Source organism: Equus asinus, chromosome 17 (genome assembly GCF_041296235.1).
Source record: "Equus asinus isolate D_3611 breed Donkey chromosome 17, EquAss-T2T_v2, whole genome shotgun sequence".
NCBI classification, from domain to species: Eukaryota; Metazoa; Chordata; class Mammalia; order Perissodactyla; family Equidae; genus Equus; species Equus asinus.
This window is the reverse complement of record NC_091806.1, coordinates 18,568,633-18,588,382: the sequence shown is the minus strand read 5'-3', so window position 1 is coordinate 18,588,382 and position 19,750 is coordinate 18,568,633. Positions and strand designations below refer to the sequence as shown.

The 19,750-nt window shown below is 37.1% G+C and overlaps 2 protein-coding genes and 2 pseudogenes across 2 annotated transcripts; 1 reads left to right on the top strand and 3 right to left on the bottom strand.

Moving 5' to 3' along the window:
- Positions 1-122: 122 nt before the first annotated feature.
- LOC106821834 (olfactory receptor 5D18-like) lies at positions 123-1,061 on the bottom strand. Its single transcript, XM_014826727.3, has one exon. It carries the CDS (start codon positions 1,059-1,061, stop codon positions 123-125), a length of 939 nt encoding a protein of 312 aa, XP_014682213.3.
- Positions 1,062-6,818: 5,757 nt separating this feature from the next.
- Positions 6,819-7,814, bottom strand: LOC106821835 (olfactory receptor 5D14-like; annotated as a pseudogene).
- A 7,684-nt stretch (positions 7,815-15,498) lies between these two features.
- Positions 15,499-16,370, top strand: LOC123278041 (serine/arginine-rich splicing factor 10 pseudogene; annotated as a pseudogene).
- A 2,432-nt stretch (positions 16,371-18,802) lies between these two features.
- Positions 18,803-19,750, bottom strand: LOC106821836 (olfactory receptor 5D13-like). Its single transcript, XM_014826729.3, has one exon. The coding sequence runs from the start codon at positions 19,748-19,750 to the stop codon at positions 18,803-18,805; it is 948 nt and encodes a 315-aa protein (XP_014682215.3).

Sequence of the window (19,750 nt, the reverse complement as noted above, 5' to 3'; positions counted from 1 at the left end):
TCATAATTTTAAATTAATTAATTTAAAATCAACATTTATGGACACACTTTATTTACATATCAGGGACAAACTCTGTTAAAATAATATGCTTAATAAGAATATGCTTAATAATAATAATATGGTTAATAAGAATGCTTAAGAAGAATTATTTTGCTGACAATATCCTTGACATCCTTATTTCTCAAACTGTAGATCAGAGGATTCAACATGGGGATCACCACTGTGTAAAACACAGAGGCCACTTTGACTGTGTGCCTGGAGTTTTTGGAGTTGGGCACACAGTAGAGGAAGAGGATGGTGCCATAGAAGATAGTAACGGTGGTCAGGTGTGAGGCACAGGTGGAGAAGGCTTTGCAGCGCCCACTGGCTGAATGCATCTTGAGGATAGTGACAATGATAAATCCATAAGACGTGAGAATGATGAGTAGTGTGCTAACCGCATTAAAGGTGGCAAAAATGAAAAGTAGCAACTGGTTGACATAAGTATCAGAGCAAGAGAGGGACAGCAACGAGGAGAATTCACAGAAGAAATGATTAATTGTGTTGAAACCTCGAAATGATAATTTGATAACAGAACATGTGAATATCAAGGAACAAGCTACTCCCCATGCATATGATCCGACCACTAGCACGGCACAGAGTTTCTGGGACATGGCAAATGTGTAGAGCAGAGGGTTACAAATGGCCACAAAACGGTCATAGGCCATCACAGCTAATAAAAAGAATTCAGTTACCGCAAAGGTACAAGAGAAAAAGAATTGTACTACACATCCTATAAATGAAATGGTTCTGTCTTCCACAACTAGGTTCACCAGGGTCTTGGGAGTAATGACGGAGGAATAGCAGAAATCCACAAATGAGAGGTGGCTGAGGAAAAAGTACATAGGGGTGTGTAGCTTGGGGTTAATTTTGATTATTACAATCATCCCAATATTCCCTACAACAGTGACAGTGTAAATAGCCAGAAAAATCAAGAAGAGAGGGATTTGCAGTTCTGGGAAATCTGAGAAGCCCAAGAGAGTGAACGTGGCCCCAGTTTTATTTCTCTCTGACAGTAACATGGTTTCTGTTTGTTAGAATCTGAATCAGTCCTGAAAATAAAAATATTAAGGAGAGTGAGGATATAAGAAGCTTGGTTAACTGCCCTTCCCAAGACTGCAAAATGAAGCAAAATATGCCTTTCAGGATTTCTTTTTGTATTTTCTATGCAAGATACACTAAATGTATAAAATTGTAAAACATAACGACCATTTAAAATGTTTCCTTATGTAAAAACAATACAGTTATTGCATTATGTTTGTACTCAATTATAATTTTTAATATTTACAAAAAAGTATGAAATCAAGAGATTTATGGTTATTTTAAAGCAAATCCTCCCATAACACTTTCAGCTCTCCTTGAAAATTATAAGTTCATAAAAGATAAACCTAGCATACTGCAATGACTGATTATGTCAGTACTATAATCAGTAACAAAAATGAGAAATTTCTAAACAAATTAATTTTTGCATCATATATTCATACTTTGACATTAAGAATGAAAACCTCTAATACTTTACATTTGTGCCTTTATTGTTAATTCCTTATAACACTTTAATCTTTGCTTTTCACTCTGACTCAGTAAATCTGTTATCAAAGTTAAGCTTAATTGATTTTTCTCAAAGAGTGTGCTCCTCAGCTTGGGGAATCCCAAATGTCAATCCTTCCTCATTGCTTGAGGAATAATAGAATTGGAACAGATGATAAAGGTAATCTAGTCTACCTCCTTGTTCTGGAGGTGACATAAGGGAAACTGGAGAATCTTGGCTTTCCCAACGAAATGCAAGTAAGTACCAATCTACATGTCTGTGACCAGATCCTACATCTCCAGACTCCCAGCCCCAGATCCATTTTATTACACCAGACCCTGATCTGTATTCTTGTCTAGCTACTAACATATTTCCTTTATGAATTATCATACCTTTTCTGTGTATGTGAGGAAGATTGGCTCTGGGCTAAGATCTGTTGCCAATCTTCCTCTTTTTGCTTGAGGAAGACTATCACTGAGCTAATGTCTGTGCCGGTCTTCCTCTATTTTTATGTGGGATGTTACCACAGCATAGCTTGATGAGCTGTGCTGGGTTTTCTCTGGGGATCCGAACCTGTGAACCCCAGGCTGCCGAAGTGGAGTGCATGAACTTAACCACTATGCAACCAGGCTGACCCCTAATCATCATACTTTTAATTGACAAACTAGAGACTCTAAACCTATGAGAAATAGCCCAATGACAGCATACATGCCACAGAGTTATACTAGAAAGGAACATCGAGATGAAATGAGAAGGGGATTTAGGGACATTTTCTCTCCCAGGAATAACTAAGTATAGTAAAGACTCTGACTTAGAAACTTCTCTTTCAAAGGTCTCTCTCTCTCTCTCTTTCTCTCTTTCTACTCTCCCTTCAAGACATATAGGATATTCCTTCTGTCCTATATTACCTGTGAGGGAGAGAGATTCTAAATTGGAGGTAGTACTGCATTATAAAGACTTTTCATGAGAAAATAGTAATACAAAAGAATTATATTTCTCTAAATGGTTGCCAACACTTTTAAGATCTTACCATTCTGGAAAACTCTTTCTCTATCATTTCTGGTAAGATTACCTCTGGTCCCACAACCCAAGAAATGGATTTCAGATGGCTCATCAATAAAAATGTCAGATCATATGCAAAACTGAGACACTCAAGAGCCCTCTGTCCCTATATTCATAAATTTGAGTATTAACGACAACCTCAAAAGACAATCCATCACAAAGTCAGATGTTCTAATTATCAAACTTTTTTCATAATACAATATTTAATTTAGCTAAAGCATTTAAAAATTCATTTTAAACTAATATTATATTTAATATAATGGCTCCTGTGTCCTGAAAACTATATAGGAAATATAACAGCTGAAATCTTCTTCCGTGTAATTCTTTTCCCAATTTTTTTTTTTTAAAGATTTTATTTTTCTCCTTTTTCTCCCCAAAGCCCCCCGGTACATAGTTGTATATTTCGTTGTGGGTCCTTCTAGTTGTGGCATGTGGGACGCTGCCTCAGCGTGGTCTGATGAGCAGTGCCATGTCCGCGCCCAGGATTCAAACCAACGAAACACTGGGCCGCCTGCAGCGGAGCGCACGAACTTAACCACTCGGCCACGGGGCCAGCCCCTCTTTTCCCAATTTTTTTGTAACTTTTTGCCCACAAGGGACATGTGTATCCTGCTTTATAATCTTAATTAAAGCTGATCACTTTTAATTGTTTTTCAATAGAGGGTCTATTCAATCTCTGCTTGTTTCAATTTATTTAAATATTTGTCTGTTCTACCTGGATCCCTTTCCAAAAATTTGTAGAATCAAGATAATGCACATTCCCTCAAATTCTCAGAGTTCTTCTCTCCCCACAACTCCTGTACCTCGGCTCCTCCCAGCCCCAGTACCAGTTCTTCATGGGCTGTTAGCGAGGAGTTCAGCCAAGCCAGGCCCTCTGACACAAAGCTCTTGAGAATAAATAAATAAATGTATCTTCTTCTTTGCATGTTCACATGTGTAACTTTTGCAGGGGCTAAATATTTTTCAAGAGCTGTCTAGATCTAAAGGATAAGTTCCCCCATCATGTTGTTTTCTACATACCCTACATTGAAATTAGCATCAATCTGTCTCTAGAATCTTAAAACAAACCTGCTGGAGGCAAAGGGAGGACCTCTGCAGATTGGGAGTGATGCATGTGTTCTTATAGCTACAGTCACTACCTTTGGGACATGAACCCTAGAGACCACCCATTGCCCCATTCTCTTGAGGTCATTAAATAAACAATTAAAATTAATCACCTTTCTCTAACATAATTCTTGTATGCTAGAAAACCTGGAGCAGCATAAGGGGTATTTCACATGAAAATTTATAAGGTCACTTCCCCCAGGCCCCTAATTAGTCCCATACCTCATACAACTACCAAAATTATGTAATTATAAAAGTCATCATTATCAAGTATTAACTGAGTGACTACTATATGGCAAGCATAACTGTCTGCTTCCATATCATCCACTCTCACCATATTGGAGATCTTCTAGGTCATCTTGATGCCTTCAGAGTTAAAACAGAAATATTTACAAATTTAATATTAAGTTGGGAAAATTATCCAGTCCCTTTTAAATCTTTGTTCTGTTCTATTACTCTTGCCCCAGCTAGTCTGACCTCTTTCCTTCTGTTCCTTGCCTTCTGTTTCTAGAAAATATTGTACATTCCTTACTTATGGTCTTTTCTGCCAGTTTTTTTCCCCCTTCCTTGGAATGCTTTCCCTTAAGTTTTTGTTCAAATGGACCTTTCAGTGGAAACTTCCGTGAACATACTATTGTACTGCAGGGGCTACTCCACTATCCAGTTTAATGTTTAAAGTACTTAACAAGCTTCAAATATATTTTTAATCTTTATTTATTGCAGTTATTATATATTGTTTGTTTCTCCCTGCTAGAATAAAAGTTCCAGAGAAAAAGAAAAGCAGAGAATGTGTTCACTCATATATTCTAAACTCCTACATCAATTGATTAACATAAAGTAAGTGTACCAAGAATCTTACTGAATAATAAACATGAACTTCCAAGGAACTTGGAATAGAGCCAAACTTTCCAGAACTATGAGGAATTTAAGATCAGACAGGAGATAGTTCACAAAGAACAATAAGGATGTTTTAGAAGTGATTATTGAAACTTGGCGGTCAAAATAAAACAAAATAAGACAAACCAAAACAAGTGTCCACTCTGCTGAATTTTCTATCTCTAGTCAGAAACCAGGGAAATAAGGTTGAGTACATAATGAGGATATGTAATTACTCATTCATTCATTCTTTCAATAAATGTTTATTAGAGGTTTACCCTAAGCTAGGTGCTATCTTAGGTATTGGAGAAGAAGAGCAAGAATGTCCATTTTTCAACAAATTTAATTTAATGGGGAATAAAAAATAAATATGCAATGATTTTCCAGTAATTATAAATGCAAAAAAATATATAATTGAAGGTTTCATTTTAAATAGGGAGGTCAGACAAGACTATAGTGAGGTGGTATTTGAGTGTGGACCATTTCCAAGTGAGAAAGCAAATTATGCAAATAACTGAGGGAAGAGCGTTGAATTTGAGACAAAGGGAATAGCAAATACAATTGATTTTCAAATCGACAGTCAGCTTTTTTCATGCATCTCAATAATTCTGCAGTTTGCAGTAGTGTCCTATGTTTTCTAAACCCCTTTTGCAACAAATGTAACTTGGATATTTCAGCATGATATTATTTATGGCAGAAAGAAAAAAGGAAGCTTATCTGGGTATATCAATTGGTGGTCCTTTAAAGCTGTATTTGTGCCACTGTGTTGGTACTTTTTAGAACAACAACAAAATATGAGATGGCACTAGTTGAGTACTTTTGTAGTACATTTTCTTTAAGAAATTGCCCTTAAATAATTTCAGCTCTACTGAAATAATCTGGGATGATAAAACCAAAAGAGGTTTATCAATGTAGTTTTAAAACTTTAAGTCTTTTAAAGACATTCAAGGAAATAAAAAGTACTTCCACCAATGGTACAAGCGTCAAAACAATCAACTATAAGAACTACATTGCTACACTGCTTCTCTTTCCTGTTCCAAATGCATTTTTGGCCAAAAGTCCTGTGTGCAGCCTGGAAAGCAAGACTATGTGTAGTGTTCTTTGTCCTGAAAAGTAAAGACATTTTAGGGACAGTGAGTCCCTGACTTCCCATCCACTTGCTAACAGTACTAAGTCATTAACAGGAGTTTATAAAAAATGTAACCATCGATAAAATAAGCATTAGAATAAACACTCATGCCAAAATTGCATCTAACAAAATAACATATTGTTATATAATTTAATACCAAACTCACTTTAAATTTCCCCAGCTGTCTCAAAGATATATTTGTACAGTTAGTTTGAATCAAGAATCAAACAAATTTGGTTGTTATAACTAAATTTTTTTATTATGTGACGGTTCCATGTATTCTGTAGCATTATGTTCTGTGTAGTGTGTAACAGTTTTGAGTGTGTGTTCATGTACATGTATGTGCGTTCAGGTAATTTTTTGGAAAAATTGGACCATCTGTATTTTTCTTATTGCTTTATTTGTCATCATTTGACTTGTTCCTGCACCAATTCCTTTAAACTGGTACATCAAGAAGCTTTATTAGTTTAGATTCACTCTTTTAGTTTCCTTTAGGCAAGAATTCTTCATAGGTGGTTGTGACTATTGCCAGTTGCATCAAATTGTGACATACGTGTTAACTAGTTGTCCACTTTTAGTGCTGCTAAGTCTGATCTGTGGATTCAGGCAGTGTCAGGTTGATTACTTCCTTTAAGCATTTCCCACCAACTTTTCACTTGATGACTTTAATAGTCTCCAAGGTACTAGAGTGAAAGGACACTAGATTTAGAGTTAACAGAGTTGAGTTCCTGTCTTAAATTAATCATTTCAGTCAATTCTAGGCTAGTTTCTTGAATCTCTGTGTCATCATCTACACAATAGATGTAACTGTCCTTGCCCAATCTACTTCTCAGCATAAGCTGATTGTTAGAAAGCCCAAGATTGTGGATTCATAGAATTTGCAGAACCCAAGGAATGAAAGTATCAGAAGAGTATCATCCCCCCTTTTATCACATAGCGTATCCATCTGTATCTCCCAAAACATACACAATGCTTCAGTGACATACAACACAAATAACTTCAAGGGAATTCAGTTTACCGATTCAAAATATGGTGACATCGGTCACCAAAAAAACCTCATGCGAATATGTGCTGTAGGTTTTAGAAGACTCTGTTTCCACTGCTTTTAAGATTAAAAACATCTTTTGAGATTGGTTCAGAAAACAGGACTTTTGTGTCAATTAATTTCTGGAAGGCATCCTTCTCATCTTTATTCCTCAAGCTATAGATCGGAGCGTTCAACATGAGGTTGACCATTGTGTAAAATCCAGAGGCCACTTTGACAATTTGCCAAGAGTTTTTGGAGTTGGGCACAGAGTAGAAGGAAACGATGGTCCCATGAAAGATGGTGATGGCGATAAGGTAGGAGGCACAGGTGGAGAAGGCTCACAATGCCCGCTAGCAGAACAGATGTTAAGTACAGTCTTAAAAATAAATACGTATCTAGCAAGGATGACGCATAGTATACTCACCTCATTGAAGGTGGCAAAACCAAAGAGCAGTAGGTGGGGAATTTGTATATTGGAGATTGAGACAGCAATGAGAGCAGTATATTCACAGAAAAAGTGGTTGATTATGTTATGTCCAGAAAAGTTTAACCGAAGAGCATAGCAAAGGAGTACCAAGGGGCCAGCCATACCCCAGAGGTATGACCCAGCCACCAGGAGGGCACAGAGCCTCTGTGACATGGCCACTGTATAAAGCAGAGGATTACAGATGGCCACAAAGTGGTCACAGGCCATCACTGCCAAGATGAATGTTTCTGCCACTGCAGATATACAAGCCAAGAAGAATTGCATGATGCATCCTATGAAAGAAATGGTTCTGTCTTCCACAACCAACTTCTCTAACAGTTTGAGTGTAACTATAATGGAATAACAGAAATCAACAAAGGACAAGTGGCTGAGAAAAAATATATGGGGATGTTGAGTTTAGGACTGATCCTGATGATCATGATCATGCTGAGGTTCCCCACCAAAGTGACTGTGTAGGTGGTCAAGAATGCCAGGAACAGGGCACCTGAACGTCTGGATATTCTGAGAAGCCCAAGAGGGTTAACGTGGCTCCAGTACTCTGATTTCCTTCAGCTAACAACATGATTGTTGTTGAAGAATATCTGAAATAATGATAATAAAAATATTAATGATGATAGTAAATTTTTATAACATTTACCATGTGGCAGGCATTGTGCTAAAAGATTCAAATATATTAATTTCAATCTTCAAATACCACTATGAATTGTAAAACAGGTAGCCCCATATTTTACATAAGGAAACTGAGGCATATGTAAGTTAAGGAACTTGTTAGAGGTTACACAGCTTGTTAGTGATGAGTTGGGTTTTGAAGTCGATCTAAGTGCCAGAATTTGAATTAAGTTTATGATTAGACAGAAAAGTATTCTACATTGTTGTAGAAAAACATCTGTCTTTCACAGTTCCATCGTTCTGAGGACCTGTGTTTTTTTTGAAATAGCGCTAATATAACAATGAATATAATTTAAGCACTAAAATTTATAAAGGAAGGATCAGGAGTAGTAAAGCATTAGAAGTGATCATACTTCTAGAGTTATGATATTCAAATTGAGGATCATAGGAAAGGCAGCATTTATGAGTCACCAAAAGAATTTTCAAGTTTTGAAAAAATATATGGACATTGAAGGAAATATAGCCCTGTATATCTTCAGGCTTTCCATTGATTTACGCTGATGCTACAGTAATTGCCCTAAGGTTCTAAAAACACTGTAGTGACCTGGTGAAATGAGCAAGTTGCATTTATGACATGCTATTCCCTCTCTCCTGTGTTTTCTTTCCTACTAAAGTGTTATCTCACTTAGTGTCACTGATGCTCTCAATATACTCATCTAGATTCCTTGATTTTTATCTTTTAATTTTCTATTATTACATTTTAATCTGTTAGCTTTACTAGGCATATTATAACACTAAATACTTAAAATATCTGATATGGAGAGCAACTTATAATGTGGTTTGCTCAATCCTTCTATATTTTCTACAGCCTTCCATATTCTCTAGCATGTTTTCTATATTCTTGCTAGATAATGTGCTAAACGTCAATGGTTACATAGTCACCCTCCAAATTTCTGGTGATATAAACATTGGTTTTGATTAAAGCTACGTATGTGATTATCTTATTTTGAGTCATGAAATCTTTGTTATATTTATAGATGTTACTTTGAGAAAACAAAAGCATCTGTATTCTACAGTAGTTCATAACCACAGATGTATCTTTAATCATTTAATAATGTTTTAAAAGATAAGTTTATAATAATAACGTATCAATAACAAGCACCTTTCTGAAATGTTCAGGTTAATAAGATGCTGTAAGAACTACTCCCATAGATGAAGACACCATTTTAGTTTTGTCTGATCAAGTCAATGTACAAAGAAACTATTATCTCCTTCACAGCTAAATGCTATTTTTGACACACACGAAAATGTATTTCCTACATGTAGAAAAGAGAACGGGCAGGAAAGTGACAAAGAGCTAATGACAGACCAGGATAATGAAAGAAGCATGGCTTGGAACCATAGATTTAAATTCAATTCCAGGCTTTGTCATTCACTGTGTTATCTTTGGTGAATTAATTGTATTTTCTGAGTCTCAACATTTTTATCAGCAATAATGACATGATAATACATATTTCATTGGTGTGTAAGTTTTAAAATAGGAAACGATGTTAATATACTTAGCATAGAGTCTGACAATTGTAGAGTCTGGGAGATGTAGTTTTCTCCACCCTCACCCTTTTTAATTCTTAGTGCTATGAATAATTGGTATTATTTTTAAACCCTTATATTATTTTAAATATCTAAGAAATAGGGGCCGACCCCGTGGCCGAGTGGTTAAGTTCACACACTCCACTGCTGGCGGCCCAGTGTTTCGTCAGTTCGAATCCTGGGCGCAGACATGGCACTGCTCATCAAGCCACGCTGAGGCAGCGTCCCACATGCCACAACTAGAAGGACCCACAACTAAGAATATACAACTATGTACTGGGGGGCTTTGGGAGAAAAAGGAAAAAAATTTTAAAAATCTGAAAAAAAAAATCTAAGAAATAGATCAAAGGCCAAAGTGGGCAGTAATGAAGAAGTGGGTACAGTCTGGGACATTAAAGGGTATCTCAGCTCTTTCCTGGATCTCCTCTTGGCCCTGTTTGTCTTAATTCACCCCTTACTGTCCTTCAATAAATTGTCTTTTTTCCCTTGCTTTCTCATTATTATATGACTCTCTTGTCCTCCTTTTCTCATCTCAGGCTGGTGCCTGTGGGATATTTAGCAAGCTGCAATCACACTCCGGTGGATTACGGTAGCTGAGGAACAGCCACCTTCCCTGCAGTGCTGCTAGCTTGCCCTGTGAGAACATCAGCTTCTTCTCTTGATTTCTGTGGTTATTATGACAGTCATTGGTTCTGAAAACTTTGGCTTCTGCATATCAGCTAATTCTAAATGTCTCTGCTAAGTTTCACCTAAACCCTCACACTAGCTGTTCCCTAGTGCTCAAGCTTCTTCAACCATGCCCGTATTCTCAGCTTATAATGAGCAACACTTGCTCATTTATTCCTTGGCTTATTTGATTTTTCTCTTCTTTTATCAGGAGCATCCTCCTTTTCTAGTATACTGATGCAGCAGTTACAATATCTAAAGCTTTAAATGAAAATCACTATTGTGAAGAAACTTTCTCTTCACTCCAGCAATATTTTCCACTTTCTTGGTATACCTACAGACATTACTCAGGAAATCAAAATTTCATGATCTATTATGTTCACCATTACTTTACACATATTATTTTATCTCCTTTCTACAAGATTTTGAGATGTTAAGGACATTCTCAGATTTAACACTGTTCCTTTAAAAACTTTCAGTGTGACTGTGCTATGCTAGGCACGTGGTGAATATCCTCAAAGCAAAAATCAGGATGATACCACAGGGAAGGGGGAAGAGATCAAAACTCATTGATATGAGACTTTAGGAAGATGGACTCAGGAGACGTTATGGCATTTAGACTAACAGTCTTCCCTGCCTCAAAAGTTGCAGGACTTCAATGTCCCCCATGTAAGTGCAAGATAACACAAGACGGGTCACCCAACCTGAAACCAACTCACCTGAAGATCCTGTTCCTAGTGTTAATAGTCACCGAGAAGGTTCCCACTCAGAATTCAAACGTTATTGAAAATATTAAGAAGTTTGTAAATATAGCAGGAGTCTACAATAAATTGTATTTAATGTGATGTGAATATATTTCTTAAAATCCAGAAAAACTCAGAAAAAGGCAGAGAGGTAGAGAGAGAGAGAGAGAGAGAGAGAGAGATTTGGAAGCTAAATCTGACTCCTAGGAGCAAACTGTTGGGTTTATGTATGCCTCCATGACCTCAGGGATTTAGACCCTGGAGAATCTTTGCTGAACTATTTCTTTTTATATCACAAACTTAGAAATTAGATTGAATGTGCTCCTATCTTGGATTTTACAAGAAGGTAATTTCTTCTAAATTGCTGGAGACAATACTTCATCAAGGCCACCTCAAGAATTTCTTCTAAAATATTAATTGTAGGCAATATACAAATTGACTTAGAAAGCATGGTGATTACAGTAAACAGCAAAGGTAAAGATGAATCAGCTAAAATACAACCATTCAGAGAGAACCACTGTTAATATTTGCTGTTTCATTTGTCTGTCTTTTTCTTTGCATAATATATGTGTCCTGAAATGTATAAACAACATAACTTGGATTCTGTCTTTTTCATTTAACATAAAATGATCACTATTTTCCTTGGAAACATTGATTCGCTTCCTTGGAACTAATTTGCATTTATTCCAAATATGGGTAGTCGACTTTTCCAAGCTTATATTAACAGAATTAATCTATACCATCTTAAAAATGACAAATGTATTTTAGAAGCACATTTAACTCTCTAAAATCACTGGGTGTCAAACAACCTATTCGTCCCACCATGCCCAGATATCACCCAGTTAGATCCACTTATGCATTCCCTGGTCCCAGACAACATGATTAACCCTTTCCAGACTCTAGCAGAAACCCTTAACACAACAGTGGCTAATTATCACAAGGCACAAAATTATTTTTTGTAGATAACATGGCTTTGCTCCAGAAACTGATGGATCTGTATTACTACACTGTGAGTGGCGTGAGTTTCACGCTGCATCTGCTTCCTATCACTGACCTCTGCACCCTGGACCAGGTCTAGAGCCAATTTCTGACCCAGAGTCACTCAAAGCTAGCAACCTTCTGTGTCACCTGCTATATGAGTTTTCTATGCTCCATAATAAATTACCACCTACCGAGTGCCTTAAACGAATGCACATTTTTATATCACAGTTTCTAGAAGGCAGCAGTCCAGGCACCACTTAACTAGGTTTCTGGACTCTCCAGTGTGTCATCAGGTTGCAATTCAGGTGTCAGTCAGAGTTGTGCTTTGATAAGAAGCTCAACAGGGAAAAAACTTCAGGGAGGGCCCTGTCTTTCTTTTAGTGGCTTTCACTAGTTAAACCAAGCCCACCCAGGATAAACTGCCATTTGATTAACTAAAAATGAACAGATTTTGGAATTTAATTACAAGTGCACAATTCTTCATCTTGCTATATAACATCACTTAACCAAGGGAGTGACATCCCATTACCTTTGACGTATTGTATTACTTAGAAGCACGTCACAGGCCTCACCTGCACACAAAGGGAGGAGATTATACAACATTATATACACCAGGAAGTGGTAATCAATTACCTTCAGGGTTGTTTATCAAGCTCAGTATAAGAGTCAGAGCAGTATTTAGAGGAATGTGTTGCCTCTAAAATTTTCAAAGACGTCTTCTAAGAGCTGTGCTTTCTCACTTCTGGTAGGGGACAGAAGATGCAATAACTTGTTTTTTATTTTGGGGAGGGTACCCTGGAATGTTTCTGATTACTGTAAGACTAAACACATCATCCAAGTGGCAGTTCCCTGAATCTCAACTTTCCTTTGTTTCTTACTAAAGCCTTCAGCATGTTAGCCCCCTCTTGTTTATCTTGTTGGTTAGTATGATGCTATCAATGTAATGTACTGGTGTGCTGTTCTGTGGCTTGTTCCGGTGGTAGAGATTTCTTCAAACTATACCATGACAGACAGCTGTAGAGTTAACATGGCCCTAAGAAAAACTTTAAAGAAATACTTTTATCCATCCCATGGAAATGTGAATTGTTTATTTTTTTTAATTAAAAAGTAAACTAAAATAATACACTTGCCAAATAAATGATAGAATACTATATTCCATAAGCCACATGCATCTCTTCAAGGGCTACTATTTGGTTGAGTTTTCCGTAGTCTACAGTCATTCTCCAAGATCCATCTGGTTTCCTTCTGCATGAAGAAGTCTTCTTAAGATTTTTTTTTTTACTGTAAATGTACTGAAGATATTCCTTTAACTTTTTTTGTCTGAAAATACTTTGTTCCCTCTATATCTTTAAAGAATAATTCTTAGGCACAGGATCATAGTTCTACAGTTATTTCCTTCACTCGTTGTCTTCTGCCTTCCATTGTTCATTGGAGAGTCTGTCATGGTCTTCTGCTTCAGGTAGGTTAGGGAAGATCACTGCAGACCAACAATTCCATGAAATAACTTTGTTTAAAAAATTAATTGCAAAAATTATTTTTTACAGAGAAAAATAGAAGCAATTAGGACTAGATTATTAAAATTTCAGAGTGGAAAGAGGCCTTCCTTGGTGAGCTGGCAGTCACCAGCTGTTTCCTTCACTGTACACATTGTCTGATTCTGGGAACAGGCTGAGTTTCAGGTTTGGCACTTGCAGAGGGACATTACTGAGAAAACAAAGAATCCAGCAGTGCTTTGTGGACACACAAGAATTTATTGATAAATTGAAAACTAAAGAAACCAAAAAGACATGACCAGTTTTTCCACCAGGGCATTTGCTTTATTCTAGGAAGCATGGGGGGTTGGGAATCTGAACCAGAAAGGCAGAATCAAATGTCCTACAGAAATGTCATGGTGCTTAGGAAAAAAAAATCTAAATAGAGAATCAAGACCTTCCGAAAAAGCTTGACCATCTCTCCCTCACGATATTCATCTAGCTATTAAGCTGCATGGGGTAGCAGGAGAGCGCGTTAAACTCAAACTTCAGAGGGTAGAGCTCAATCATTAACAACCTTTCAGATCTGAGGGAGACACACATCTGTCAGGTCTCAATCAAAACCCCAGCCAAGTCAAGGACCACAGAAGACCATAGGATGGCTGAGTCATGAGAAAACGTTTTCCTCTAGCCTGCTGATTTTAATGGCTTCTTTACTAATCTCTGGAAGACCTATTTCCTCCTTTTTATCCCAGCAATCCTTCCAGTACATTTAAGACAAGTCACTGTTCTAATTTCTCTCTTTTAAAAACCAAGAATAGCTGTTTTCTTTTCCTGACCAGACAATGACTCACATATACAGGGTCTGTTTTTCTCAGAATTAACAGCAATTTGAAATCCATTTTTTTATGGACAAACTGAATTCTCACCTTGAATCTCAAAGGGACAATTACATAAGAGGACAATTATACCTCATTACTACAATTCTCAAAGGCTTAGTAACATAAATATTATGAGAATGTCATCAGTCACAATGCAGGAGAATATCTGCATGCATTAACAAGTATATGTATATTGTACTATAATTTATTTAGCTATGTGTAAGTTTATATAAGCTTGTGTGTATATATAAATACTTCTCTATGTTAAGAGACAAGATCTTTCCATATCACTTCTGCCATTTCCTATTTATCCTTGATAGGTCTATGGAAACAGCTCTTCATGGATGAGAATCCACCTCTTCTAGGAAAATCACTTTTTGTTTTTTTTTGTTTGTTGGTTTGTTTCAGTTTTTTTTGAGGAAGACTGGCCCTGAGCTAACATCCATGCCCATCTTCCTCCACTTTATATGTGGGACACCTCCCACAGTATGGCGGGCCAAGTGGTGCCGTGTCCGCACCCAAGATCCAAACCAGCGAACCCCGGGCTGCCAAAGCAGAATGTGTGAACTTAACCACTGCTCCACCAGGCCAGCCCTTAGGACAATCACTTTTTAAAGGAACAAAGTCCAAAAAGCTCATACAAGGACAAAAATACCCACACGCATCACTCTCCTTACACTTTTCTCTTTCCTATATTACTGCATATGCCAGAAGAACAATTTTCTCCTAAGTTAAAATATTGGATTTCATTTCTCATGGGTGAACATCTAGGAAAGGAATTGTTGAGTTGTATAGGAAATGTTTGTACAACTTCATAAAATATAGCTAAACTGTTTTCAAAGTCATTTTACCTTTTACTACCATCTGAAATGTATGAGCATTCTGCTTGCTCCACATTTTCACCAGTATTTGGTATTTCAGTCGTATTCATTTTAGCGATTTAGCTAGTATGCAATGGTGTCTTACTGTGGTTTTAAAAAGAACTTCATTGATGACTAATGATGTTTAGTATCTTTTTATGTGTTTATAGATGATTTGTATATCTCGTTTTGTCAAGTGCTAAAATATTTCACTGATTCTTTAAGGAGATTGTTTGTCTTCTTGTTTTGAGTATAAACAGTTTTTCATGTGTTCTACAGACAAATTTTCTGTCAAACACAAATACTGCAAATATTTACCAACAGTCTGTGGCTTACATTTTCATTTTCTTAATGGTGTCTTTCACCATTAGGAAACTTTTACCATGAGTTTTTAACATTAATGAAGTTTCTTTTATCATTTAAAAAATAATTTTCTTGCTCGCGAGAAGAGGCGGTTGCCGTAGCGGAGCTCTCAGGCTGTCTGTCTGAGGATCCGCCGCCCGAGCCACGGACAGTTTACGGAGCCCGTTAGCGCCCCGGTCGAGACCCCCGCCGCCGTCATGTCCCGCTACCTGCGCCCCCCCAACACATCTCTGTTCGTAAGGAACGTGGCCGACGACACGAGGTCCGAACATTTACGGCGCGAATTTGGTCGTTATAGTCCTATAGTTGATGTGTATGTGCCACTTGATTTCTACACTCGCCGTCCAAGAGGATTTGCTTATGTTCAATTTGAGGATGTTCGTGATGCTGAAGATGCTTTACATAATTTGGACAGAAAATGGATTTGCGGACGCCAGATTGAAATACAGTTTGCACAGGGTGATCGGAAGACTCCAAATCAGATGAAAGCCAAGGAAGGAAGGAATGTGTACAGTTCTTCACGCTATGATGATTATGACAGATACAGACGTTCTAGAAGCCGAAGTTATGAAAGAAGGAGATCAAGAAGTCGGTCCTTTGATTACAACTACAGAAGATCTTATAGTCCGAGAAACAGTAGACCGACTGGAAGACCACGGCATAGCAGAAGCCATTCCGACAATGATAGACCAAACTGCAGCTGGAATACCCAGTACAGTTCTGCTTACGACACTTCAAGAAAGATCTGAGAAAGCGGATAAAGAACCAAAGAAGGGCAGTTCAAGCGACCAAAGGGTGGGTGGAAGGTGCTGCAGTATGAATACTGTACGAATATTTTGACTCTGGTCTGAAAAGATAAAAGAATGTTATCGAAACTACATGGAATAATTGAAGTCCCTTCAAGTTTGAAAGTAAGCATTTTAGGACAAATCAAAGGAAATTCAACTTTGTACTTGTGGAAACTAATCCCTAAATCTGAATAGGTTTATATTGATTCTTGGGTAACAGGTCCATAATAAATTATTGAAAACTAGGATGTCTGAATATCAAGGAAGAGAGCCATAGTCTCTTACAGTACCTGTATTGGTCTGTCTCAAATGGAATTGAGTGAGAAAAGGTATGGTCCACTATAAACTTTTTCTTGGTTCTCTCTTAGAGTCAGTTGCATTTTCGCTATTGGCAAATCTTGCCTTTGTTTATTCCAGTGCCAGTGTTTTCTGCTTAACGGTTTGCTTTGTTGGCATCTGAGTTTATTTACTTGTGTGCCATGTGCAGTTTACATCTTCCTTAAACACTCTTTCCCAGGTAAATTCCAATTACAATATTTGACAGCCAGCTAAGAGGGTCCATTTCGTCTCACCTCTTTCCTAGTCAGTATATTCAGCAAACATTTACTGAGCCCTTAGTGTGGGCAAAAAAATGTACTGGGTGATTGGGGAGAAAAATAGATAAAATTCACTTATTCAATAAATGTCTACTGAGCACAATCCAGTGAATCATTACAGTATGGCCTCATTGTTTTGTTTGAGGTGTATTATTCGTAACAATATTTTACACCATTCATATCCTAATGTAATTATAAAACCCAATATACTATCAAAGATAAGTAATTTTGTGGTTATCTGCCATTTAAAAGTATCCAGTATTTCTGTTTGCATCCCATTAATACAAATAATGAAAAAATGATTTGTTTTAATCTGTAATAAACTGATTTATTGTGCAGTGGCTGTAATATACTAGAGTTATATTAAATTGTTAACTCTGCCTCCTCAAACACATATTAGGAAATAATCCCCAAAATAAGTATTTAACTTTGCGTTAGATATAAAGGAGACTCTGGGTGCTATAATTAGACTATTTTGAGGCAGATAGCTGTTATCCCAGTTGATTTGGTGTGTTCTGTAATTGAGAAAATGTTCACCAAGTTATACTTTTTAGTGATTTACATGTACATTTTATAGGGACATGTTCTGTGTATAGTGAATAAATAACTTTTATAGCATCACAAAAAAAAATAAAAAAAAAATAATAATTTTCTTGAAGAAGATTAGCCCTGAGCTGGCATCTGTGCCAATCTTCCTCTTTTTCTGTATGTGGGACAGCTCCACAGCGTGACTGGTAAGTGGAGTAGGTCCATGACTGGGATCTGAACCAGCAAACCCAGGCTGCCTAAGCGGCATACATGGAACTGTAACCACTCAGCCACAGGGGCAGGCCCTTATCAATTTTTGGATGGTCCATCCTTTCTGTGTTTCATCTAAAAAAATTCCTGCCACAAACTCCAGAATATTGTTCTGTTTTGTACTAAAATTTTGTAGTTTGATTTTTATGTTTAGGACTATGATCCAGTTCCTCTAATTCAAGTTAATAGTTGTGTATGATGTGCGGTAAAAGTTAAGGCTCATTTATCCATATGGATATCCAATTATCTCAGCACTATTTGCTGAAAATCATCTCTCCATTGAACTATATTGGCACTGATTATAATGGAAATTTAGATGACCACATATGCTTGAGCCCTTTTTGGGACTCTATTACTCTAATATCCTACTGCCTTTATTACTTTTTTTTTTTGGAATAAAGTATGAATTTAGGGAACATAGAGCAATATTTAATTTTACTTACTATTCAGCAAGCTATAATTTTCATGAATAAAAGTGAGCTTCTGCCATTCCATACGATAAAAAACAAGCGATTGGTGGGGGCTGGCCCGGCCGAGCGGTTAAGTTCGCGCGCTCCGCTGCAGGCGGCCCAGTGTTTCGTTGGTTCGAATCCTGGGCGCGGACATGACACTGCTCATCTAAACCACGCTGAGGCAGCGTCCCACATGCCACAACTAGAAGGACCCACAACGAAGAATATACAACTATGTACCTGGGGGCTTTGGGGAGAAAAAGGAAAAAATAAAATCTTTAAAAAAAAAACAAAAAACAAAAAAAAAAAACAAGCGATTGGTTACTGTACAAGATACAGTGAGCTTAAGTATTTATTAAAGCCATCTCTGAAGTATGAGCTTCCTGATTACAATTCAAAGGAACTATTCTAGATCTGCACATACTTGATGAACTGAGAATTAGTTGTACTTAGGAAACACACATATATAATTACACTATATGATAAAGCATTGAAAAATATTTTATAAATATTACAAAATATAGTCCACAAATTTTATTTTCTAAAATTTTGGTTTGCACATGGTTTAGAGCTATTTCACTAATAATTAATGAATGCAAAAATTCATACTCATAAAATGTGCTGCCACAGATATATTAACTAATAGCTTGTTGAATAAATAGTTGGAATTATCAATTGCAGTATAAGAGTTGAACAATCTATAGCATAGCAAATCAAATTTTTCAGAAATAAAATAATGAATCTAACAATATTATATTGAGTGACAAAGCAATTTTGTGACCACTAATTTTCTGAATGTGTCTTTCACATCTTTGTTCCTAAGGCTGTAGATCAAAGGATTCAGCATAGGAATCACCACTGTGTAAAACACAGAAGCCACTTTAACTATGAGCCAAGAAGTTTTAGGATTAGGGACACAGTAAAGGAAAAGAATGGTTCCATGGAAGATGGTGATGGCTGTCAGATGGGAGGCACAGGTGGAGAAAGTTTTCTGGCGCCCACTTGCAGAAGGCATCCTCATAACAGTGATAAAAATGAGTATATAGGACAGCAGAATAATCATCAGGCTGCTCCCCTCATTAAATATGGCAATAATAAAACACAGCATCTGGCTGATATGGGGATCTGAGCAGGAGACAGAAACAATTACAGAGTAGTCACAGATAAAATTATTTATGATGCTAGACTCACAATAGGATAATGCAAGAAGAAAATATGTGAGTGTCAGGGCACACACTATACCCCATGAGTAAGACCCAGCCACCAGAAGCACACAAAGCTTCTGGGACATAATAGTGGTATAGAGTAAGGGGTTACAAACTGCCACAAAACGATCATAGGCCATCGCTGCTAACATGAAAGTTTCTGTTACAGCAAATATGCAAGCAAAACAAAATTGTAGAATGCAACCAGAGAAGGGGATGGTTCTGTCTTCTGCAATCAAGTTCTCCAACAGTTTAGGTGTAACTATGGTAGAATAACAGAAATCTACAAAGGACAAGTGACTAAGAAAAAAGTACATGATCGTGTGGAGTTTTGGATTGATCTTGATGATTATTATCATGCCTAAATTCCCCACGACAGTGACTGTGTAGGTAGACAAGAAAACCAGGAAGAGTGGAATCTGGAGTTCTGGATATTCTGAAAAGCCCAGGAGAATAAAAGTAGGTATGATACTTTGATTTCCTTTGGATAACAT

Coding starts and splice junctions, on each gene's coding strand:
- LOC106821836 (XM_014826729.3), bottom strand. CDS start 19,750: ATGTTATCCAAAGGAAATCAAAGTATCATACCTACTTTTATTCTCCTG.
- LOC106821834 (XM_014826727.3), bottom strand. CDS start 1,061: ATGTTACTGTCAGAGAGAAATAAAACTGGGGCCACGTTCACTCTCTTG.